A 9,975-nucleotide genomic window follows, 5' to 3' on the forward strand; every position below is an offset into this window, starting at 1 on the left:
TTTTAGATATGTCCGTTTGGCAAAAAAACTACAATGTTATATTAATCGTGTTTTGAACATAGTATCTATATTGACAAAATCAAGCAACATATTTTAAAAAAAAAAAAAAAAAAAGTGAGTCCCATATTAAACACCAATATTAGAAAAAAAAACAATGTCAAAAAAAAAAAAAGTGGACTTTGTATTCGTAGCAAACACCAATATAATAAAGGTTTAAATACGAATCTTGAAAATCAACAGTCATCGATAATGATGGATTTATTACACATGCGTTATATTAATCGTGTTTTACAACAACATACTTAAAATACTTATATATATATATATCTCTCTCTCTCTCTCTCTCTCTATATATATATATATATATATATATATATATATATATATACATCAAAAAAAATAGTGCAAAACTAATAATGTCAAAAGGGTGGGCCCCATACTAAATAACAAAAAGCAATATAAAAAAAAAAAAAAAAAAAGAAACTATATAAACACAGGTTTTTAGTCTCTCTCTCTCTCTCTCTCTCTTTCTCTCTCTATATATATATATATATATATATATATATATATACTATGCTTCATCGTCCGTTTTAGACTCGTCTTAAAAAAAAAAAAAAAAGGGGTGGGCCCCATACTAAATAACCTGAGCAACTAAAAAAAAAAAAAGGAAGAAAAAAAAATTGGAACTCACCATCTCCAAACTCATGGGAAAAAAATAAAGTGGACCATATTAATAAAATCAAGCAATATTAAAAAAAAAAAAAATTGAACCCCATATTAAAAAAAATATAATATTAAAAAAAAAAGTGCGAACTTTGTATTCGTAGCAAACACTAATATAATAAAGTTTTAGATACGGAAACCTTATTCCTGACAATGTTATATTAATCGTGTTTTGAACATAGTATATGTATATATATTATATGCATAAAAATAGTGCAAACTAATAATGTCCAAAAAAAAAAAAGTGCACCCCATAAAGGGTGGACCCCATACTAAACAACATCAAGCAATATAAAAAAAAAAAAAAAAAGTGAACCCACCATCTCCAAACTCACGATAAAAAAAGTGGACCCCATATTAACAAAATCAAGCAATATAAAAAAAAAAGTGAACCCCATATTAAAAAAAAATAATGTAAAAAAAAAAGTGCAGACTTTGTATTCGTAGTAAACACTAATATAATAAAGTTTTAGATACGGAGTACAAACTACAATGTTATATTAATCGTGTTTTGAACATAGTGTATATATATATATATATATATATGCATAAAAATATAAAAATAGTGCAAATTAATAATGTCCAAAAAAAAAAATGCACCCCATATTAAAAAATCAAACAATATTCATGTAATTTCCAAAGTATCTCATTAAGTCAATAATGATGGATTAAATTCACGTGCGTATCAATCCATTAGTGGGAGCAAATGAAATTAACTTTTCTTCAAAAGGTTAGGTAGTCAAACCATACAATTTTTTTTTTTTTTATATTAATTTTGAGATCTAATCTAGCTATTAAACTATTGTATTTACATTATTCCGCCATGTCATTTATTTGTTATGTTTACTAAAATAAATATACTTAAAATATTTATATTTTAAAATAAGATAGAATTTAATTACTTTTTTATTTTTATTCTTACTCCAATAAATGTGAAAAGAGATTAATGTCGTAGAAAAATATATATCAAATGGAAATCAAATAATGAATAAAGTAAATTAGTCAAATTATAATTCTAATAGGCGTTTTCTTAAAAAACCATGCAAAAGACAACATGACAAGTAAAATGAGCTAAAGCGAGAATATTTACAAAATTAAAAAATAGTATTTCTTCGTTTAAATAGAAAATCAATTTCTACTTTGTTTTGTTTTAAACATGTAAAATTAATTTAATAATTTAAATTAGAATTATCCAAATTAAAATTTGATAAAAAATAATAAGTATTTTACACTTTTAAATTAATCGAATTAAAATTAAAAGTATCAACCGATCTTAAATATTCTTTGTTTTATCTCGAAAAGAGAGAGGAAAATAGTTTCTTTTTAAACAAGTCTTCTCTTTTAAAAAATATTAATAAATTTGCCGATTTTGTATTCGTAGCAACCATTAATATAATAAAGTTTTAGATACGGGCACAAAACTACAATTTTATATTAATCTTGCTTTGAACATAATATATATATATATAAAATCACTATTCAAAACAATATATCTGTAGATATCTTATTAATCTAAAGTTAAAAAGTATTGAGCCGTCTTGACCGCTAGTGTGTATATATATATGGCCTATCTGGATTAGGAGTTTCCAAGAATATGTTTTCTGTTTCTTGGTACTAAATTGTGAGCATCTTAAAACTCAAAACTCATTATCAAAATAAAATAAAGATTTATCCTTCATTTGGGAAAACATGTGTCGCATTACTCTGGTAGAAACTCAAGCAATAATCACCATTGTGGGATTGAATCTCATTACTAAAGCTCACAGTCAATACGTCTCTCATACAAAAACTTTCCCGAGACACGGATGTAGTTAACCAAAAGAACATATTCAAATCGGGGAGGCGATGGAGGCCTCTGTTCATATTTAGTGGTAACTTTATCGGGGCCAAATTTTCTTGCCAAATTTTTAAGCAACCAAAAGAACTCCCCATCAATAAGAATAAAGAAAAAAGACCCCGTATAGACTTCCTTCTTGTTTACTTTTGATAACTCAATTTGGTAAGTATAGATAATCACAACTGAAGTATTTCGCTGCAACAATGTGTAATATAACTCAGCCGGATATTGTGCAGCTCTTTTTAAAGGAAAGAATATTTTGGCTATATTGTCAAAATCCAGAAAAGGAAAATAACTCAAGAAAGCATAAATACCTTTTGGGTTCTCCAATAAGGCTTCACAATTTGATGCATGAAATCTTACATTGCCAATACAAAGCACAAAAATACTGACTTCAAAAACAGCAGTTGGTAAAAAGGAACTAAAATAATAGAGCTATATTCAAGATTTTACCGCCGAGAGACTTTGAACATCAAAAAGAAGTTGCAATTAATGATTCTAATGAGGTTGCTCCAAAATCCAAATGCTCTAGTTCCAAACAATTGTTGCATAGAAGGATCAATTCCGGATGCAGAGCCAAACAGCTCAAAGGCTACTAAATTATGGGCTTGAAGCTGTCAAAAGAGCATGAGAGAAAGAGAGCATTCAAACACTATATTAATTATGTAACCAAAGAAGTTATACAAAAAAAGAGAAAAAATAGTCGAAGAATAAAACTACATGAAAAAGACGATTATGAGAAATACTACTCTGTATAGAGGCATATCTTGGAACGATTCTGTGGGTTCAACCCATTGTGTTTTGTTCAAACTATGTATGCACAATAGTGGTGATAGCAGTTGCATACTTGCAGAAGCAGAATTTAGATCCACACAAGATGGATCATTAGTCAGTTACTGTGACCATTGCTAGTCAAATTGCAGGTACGACAGTTTTCTTTCTCTTAATTCTAGCAGAACCTGCAAAATTATCCATCCAAAACTTTTAGGTAATATTAGAAGTTCATATCTACTTCTTTGTATTTATCCAATTTATTTCCTGGAAAACAAGACGGTCTAGAAAGTCTTACTCTCTGTAATTTGTTCCTGATGGCGTGGGCATATACGAAAGTGTTTAGGATAACCTGAAGGATATTAATTTGTAGGAAGAAGTAGAATCACAACCTTCTTAAAGTTTATTCTAGATCATGTAAATACGGTCCTCTAACTTTTTTTTTTTTTTCTGATCAGCCTTATCAAATTGAACTATTTGGCGAATCATTCTTGACCACAAACATTGTATAGTGAGAGTTTTGTACTATTATATGTTTAAGTTGAGGGAAAAATGTTGTTAATAGTTATCCTTCTGTAGTTCAATCAAAAGTCATGGAGAAAGTAGGCTAAGATTTGGAAAGGGATAACAAAAGCAAATGTCCTTTAACCATAGTTTTAAAGACCCAACGCCAAGATAGTAAATCAGGAAAACTGAACCAATCAATGGGCAGCGTATAAGGGCATAGAACAGAATAGTTACATATATTATAGAATATTCAATAAATTGCAATCTGCAATAGGTACACAAATCCTAACTTCAGAAATAGTCACTTAGCAATAACTGGAGAAACCCCAAAATAACAAACTTGGCTTAGTTCTTTTAGAAAACCCTTGAAGGAAGACTTAACATCACTAATCTGCTAATTTGACAAAAACATGAAATAAAAAGATCTAAAACTGTATGAAAGCAATCAAATAAGTATTAAGGAGACCTAAAGATCTTAACTTTTTGCATAATTAAAAAATTCCAATTGCTTACTGAGTTACTCAGGCTTACCACCAGCCCGTTAGGAGATGGAGTAGTCGACATTTTCCTGTTTCAAGGTTTCATGCTTGTAGGAATCATCAAAATACCTATACATATTTAAATGGGGAAAAATTGACAGAAAAGTTTCAATAACTAAACTGCAAATAAAGTTAAATAGCAAAAGAAAAAGGAGTTTTTGAAGGTCAACAACGAAAATCGAGAGAACACTGAGTCATCCTGTCTTCTTCCGGCACCACAGAGCAGATTTGCATAGTCTAGCGAGAAGACGATATAGACATCCCTCTCGGAAATGGCACTTAAACGACGGTGCTGATGGCAAGAACAGGGAGAATAGGAAGAACAGGAAGAGTCCCGTGAAATAAGGTAGAATTGAGTAAGCGTCGTATTTTGTTGTCGAACCTTTTGCGGCAGAATTAGTAAAGCAAAGCGGCGTTTATGATCGTGGAACCTTCTGGCAGCTACGTGGTTGTATTAAACTGGGATTAATTGGCAATTTGAAGTAGGATTAATTGTCAAAAATTTGTAAAAATAGATAAATACAAATCCTGAGTTTTGGTTGCGCCACATCACCGGGCCTTTGTCCTCCAATTATATATCTATAGATGGTACTGTGCATACACTTAATTCACATGGTCTTTGTGTAAAGAAAAAATAAACTGTAAATCTCTAAGCGGAAGGTGACAATGGTCGTGTTGTGTACTCCTCCGTATAGAAACCGAATACACATGGGATATGCGGAAACTTAAGTAAACTCTAAATGTCACAAATATTGCGAGCAAGTAAATGGCGTTTTAATGTGAAGCGCATCTAACGTCATACTAAAGTGTAAAATGTAGGCATTTTAAGGGAGGGAAGTACATGTACGAACCAAGTTAGTGCGAAGACGGCGGAGAACTTTATATAAGGAAATAGTACTTGAAAATCCCCACAACACAGACGGAAGTGTAAGCGTATCACAGTGGAGGTTTAGAATATGAATACGGGAAGAGTTTTATTGGGAATCGGGAAGGTAGGGCGCTCATATGGGATGTTACAGGAAATAAACCGAATACATGTGGAACCTGCGGAAACTAAGATAAACTATAAATGTCACGCATATTGAGAGTCAGAAAATGGTGTTTCAATTTGAAGCTCAAGTAAAAGAATAATAAAGTCTTAAATGTATACGTATTTTTTTGGTTGGGGGGGGGGGGGGGGGGAGTACAGTACGAACCAATTTAGGAGGAAAACAACGAACAACTTTATCTAATGAATAGCAATTGTAGCACTTGTAGGCTGTCTCAAGTGTAACCGTGTCACGGAGGTGGAAAATATGAATGCAATCATCGGGCCTATATATTACTATTATATATAAGAGCAAATGTGAGGACTTTTGTAGTCCTCACAATAATTTTCCAATTTTTTAAAAACTTTTGAATTAATTACTTTTATGTCCTAATCTTATTTATTTAAGTTAATTTTTTTGTTTTTTGTTTTTAAAGTTTACTTTTCAAAAGCTATCGAACCGGGGACTTTTGTATATATATTTTTTTACTTTTTAATATAGGTCCTAATCTTATTTATTTAAGTCAATTTTTTTATTTTTAAAGTCTACTTTTCAAAAGCCTATCGAACCTCCTACCTCATTTTTCACATTTTTTGACAACAATCGATATAAATTTGACCAATTAAGATAATTCTTTGCATCGCGCCTATTCGGGGGGGGGGGGGGGGGGAGCGCTTCCTCCAAAGATTTTTTTTTCCATATCCATGTTCGAACCCCTAATCGATTAGAGAACTATCCGTAAGCACAAGTTAAATTATGTATTTGTCTTAAAAGTTCATTAACTATGTATAGATTATTTATTTAGCAGAAAATTAGGATGCATAAGTTATAATGTCAAATTCTGGTTCCAAATTTGATTTGAATTAAATAATTTCATCAAAATGGAAGTTAAAATATTAAAGGAGTTGAATGAAAATTTTGCTTTCATATAATACCTGCTTGTGGGGATTATAATGGGTATGTGGTTGTTGTTGTTGTTGTTGTTGTCATATTAACACAAATTATATTCTTTAGTTAAAATATCTACTTTTATACTCACATAAAAGATATATATATCGGTGAAAGAGTACAAATGTACAACAATATAAACACAAGTTCATGTTGCTCGAGATGATTTCAATAACCTAACGGAGCAAAGAACCAATTTGCAGTAAATTGGTATGCAAAAGTCAATTCCTCTTATATCCACTAATTAGTTTGTCACCTACTTAGTCACCTACAAAATAACTCCAAATTTCATAGGACCACAACTTTCGAATATCCCAAAACCAAAGTGATAACAACTAACCAAATCTTACCACTAATTAGAAGTTTAATAAGCAAACACATGGAATAGGTGTAGAATAAAATAAACTAAAAGTGGTTTAGCAAGGGGGAGAACGGTGTTTTGTGCGTGGCGCTGGGAACGGTGGCAAAAGAGTTTGTAAGTTGTAGCGGAAAAAGGGAACGCTATAAGCCTTGCCGTAGTTTGTGGGGTTGCTTAGGGAGAAGAGGCGTCTCTAGTTTGGGTTTTTTTTTTTAATCTTAAACCTGTAAAATTAATTTTCCCATTCAAAATTCTGGGAAAATAGATAAATGCCAACCTTATGGGTTTTGGTGTTATATGAAAATAGTCTTTTATATATATATATATATATATATATATATATATATATATATACACACTAGTAAATTGTTCACGCTTCGCGCGATTATAAAAGTCATTAATGAATATTACGAAAAATTCAATAAGCTAATAACGACTTTAGATACTATACCTCTCTCTTTATTTTTATGCAAAGGGAAATTTGCATAAATAACATTTCATTGATATGTTAGTTTATTAATTTGGTTTATTTAGCAGGTACCTCTAAGTAATGTATAGTTAATTGTTTTATTATATCAATGGTTTACTTAGCAGGTACCTCTAAGTAATGTATAGTTAATTGCTTTATCATATCAAGGAAGCTATTTAACTTTTATGTAATAATTAAGAAAGATTTAAGGAGATCTAGAAATAATAAAAGAAACTCAAATAAAAGTATTTAAATTCTTATTAGTCATATATCAGAAGATAAAAAAAATGTATATAAATGAAATAAAGCATAATCGCCATGAAATCTTTCAACCTTCTTTTTTCAAAGTTCTCGGAACTCCAAAATAAAAATAAAAAAAAAAAAACATCAGTTAGCCAATTATTATTGAAGCAGAGATGCTAATTTGCTAATTCACTAATTTTCTTTTTATTGTAAATAGAAGATGAACAACGAAACTATGCTAAGTCAACTAAAAGACAAAAAATGTTATAAAGAATGTAATTTAAAAATAATATTCAAAATTAGTGTATGCAAATTGAAGATTAGGTATGCATATTCACAAAGCAGCGTCTTCTACGAAAAGGCCAAAAAAAAAAAAAAAAAAAAAAGGAGAGAACAAAGGAACATCAAAAGCATAACAGAAGAATAAAAAAGATAAATAGAGCACACATACTAAACAATTGTGTAAATTCTTCCGGCATTTTCCTTTTCAAAAGAAAATTTTCCAAAATGCCTAAAGAAATAATCATTCATTAGGAAATTATTTCAGAAGCAAGGATGTTAAAGGCTGAGACTATTAAAAGACTACAAATAGGTAAAGAATAGTTTTTTTTTTGAAAGAAAAGGAAAGGAATTAGTTATATGTGTTCGACAATACCTTATTATCTCTGCGGTATCCTTATCGATGGCTTAAGTGGGAAAAGGAAGACTGAATTTGTTTTGTGTCACCCTTCAACTTGGAGTCGTAACTATCTAAAGAATCAATCCACAATAAGGAAAAGAATAAGAAAGATTTTGCCACTGCAAAAAAAGAAGAAGAAGGAGGAAAAAATTCAAGGAATCAAGGGTAGAAAATGGAGATAGGAGGGAAACACAGAGTAAATACGCAAGATACAGAAAAGGGAAAAAGAAAAGCAAGGATAAGACCAACAATGGTTATGGTGTAGTGGCTGGTACTACTCCATCCTTAACCAAGAGGTCTCGATTTCGAACCTCTTTGGGTACAGAGTCACCATTGTTAGGGAGTGCTTTGCCCCCTAATGTGAGACTATCCGCCACGAATCCGAATTTAGTCGAATCCCAATGCAGATACCGGACATTGAATGAGAAACGAAAAAAGAAAAAGAAAAGCAAGGATAAGCAAACTTGTTAAGTCTTCAAATGTACGTAGTGATGATGCTGCTTTTGCTAGAGTATGAAATAGCAAACTTACAGTGACTTTGGATTTTTTTTTTTTTAAAATGTCAAATGCATTCAGAGTGGAGAAAGAGGAAACCGACACCCAGTCCGAACGGCTGTGTCTTTCTATAGCGACTCTTCGGAGTTTTTGGAGGTTTTTTTGAGGAGTTTGTGTTTTTTGTTTACAAAAAATAGAAGGGAAACTCCAAAAATTTGAGAAAATAGATAAATCCATTTCCTCATCAGGGAGAGGTGCCATGTGGCGGATCCAGTGCCCTGCTTTATATTAATATATATATAGATATATAGATATATATGATATACGATTATGCAACAATTGTTTCCATCTTTTGTTGCTCTTGTCTATCTATTTTTGCTTTTCCAAATGGGGAACCGTCCATTTACTCCATTGTCCAATTCTGGATTAATTTAGTGCAACTCCTCCATCATATTCAGCTTCCCATGGTTCTGCCAACCTGGGAATGCATCTATATGGCATTACCTTCGGGAATTCTAGGAGGACAGTTTGCCGAGCCTATGGTGGACGGCGGTTGGGTTGTGGATGATTATGATCATGGACTGCAATGCAAGTACTAGAACTCTTGAAATAGAGGAAGGACCTACCAACCGATTTTGAGAGCAGCTATAGTTCTTACAATTCCTAGTTGACCGAGAAAGACACACTTCTCAAAGACTTTTTGTGTCTTGCTTTTGAGTCGGAGGTGAAGTGGTCTATGAAAGTTAAATAAGACTTATGTTACGCAAATAGAGTAGTCAAACTAGAGAGGGACAAAAAAGCAAGAACCGGTTTTCATTCGACTAGATCGGTTTTCATAAAGCACCTCAACAAAGAGAGGTGCTCGATATATAAAGGAAGTCAGCTTTGAGAAAAAAATCATTCCTTTACAGCGCGCTAGTCAAAGTAGTAAAAAAGGTAAAGTGGGCAGGTAGCAGGCAGAGCAATGTTGGGCTTTGTGGTCGTTAATGGCAACACATGATCCAGGTAGCAACAGGCTCCAATCGAAAGGAACCGCGCGTAAGCTATAAATAAGTATAAGCAAGCTTTCTTTATGATCATATGAATCGATCGTAACCTTTTTTTTCCAAAGACATAGATTGTAGTCTCTACATACACTAGTGGTAATAGCCCGGGCTTTGGCCAGGCCCATCATGAACAAAATTATATTATTTTATTACTACATTATAGATAAATTTATAGTGACAATATGTATAAGACCAAAAATTCTTTTTTTTTTTTAATGCTTTGAATATCTAAATGGTTATGCACAACAGCTAAAAACTATAGAATGTGCAGCTTAAAATGCCAAAAATAGCAGCTAAAAAACTGCAGCCTAAAATGTGAAAATAAACACAGG

General features: G+C 31.6%; 1 protein-coding gene across 1 annotated transcript; it reads right to left on the minus strand.

The window, feature by feature from the left end:
• Positions 1–2,476: 2,476 nt before the first annotated feature.
• LOC132041588 (uncharacterized) lies at positions 2,477–4,824 on the minus strand. The gene is made up of 4 exons (XM_059432288.1): positions 4,551–4,824; positions 4,352–4,406; positions 3,014–3,174; positions 2,477–2,918 (listed from the first exon to the last, which is right to left on the minus strand). The coding sequence occupies exons 2-4, from the start codon at positions 4,400–4,402 to the stop codon at positions 2,477–2,479; spliced, it is 654 nt and encodes a 217-aa protein (XP_059288271.1). The 5' UTR covers positions 4,403–4,406; positions 4,551–4,824.
• Positions 4,825–9,975: the final 5,151 nt, after the last annotated feature.

The sequence above is a fragment of the Lycium ferocissimum genome, unplaced genomic scaffold, assembly GCF_029784015.1.
Source record: "Lycium ferocissimum isolate CSIRO_LF1 unplaced genomic scaffold, AGI_CSIRO_Lferr_CH_V1 ctg10778, whole genome shotgun sequence".
Taxonomy (NCBI): domain Eukaryota; kingdom Viridiplantae; phylum Streptophyta; class Magnoliopsida; order Solanales; family Solanaceae; genus Lycium; species Lycium ferocissimum.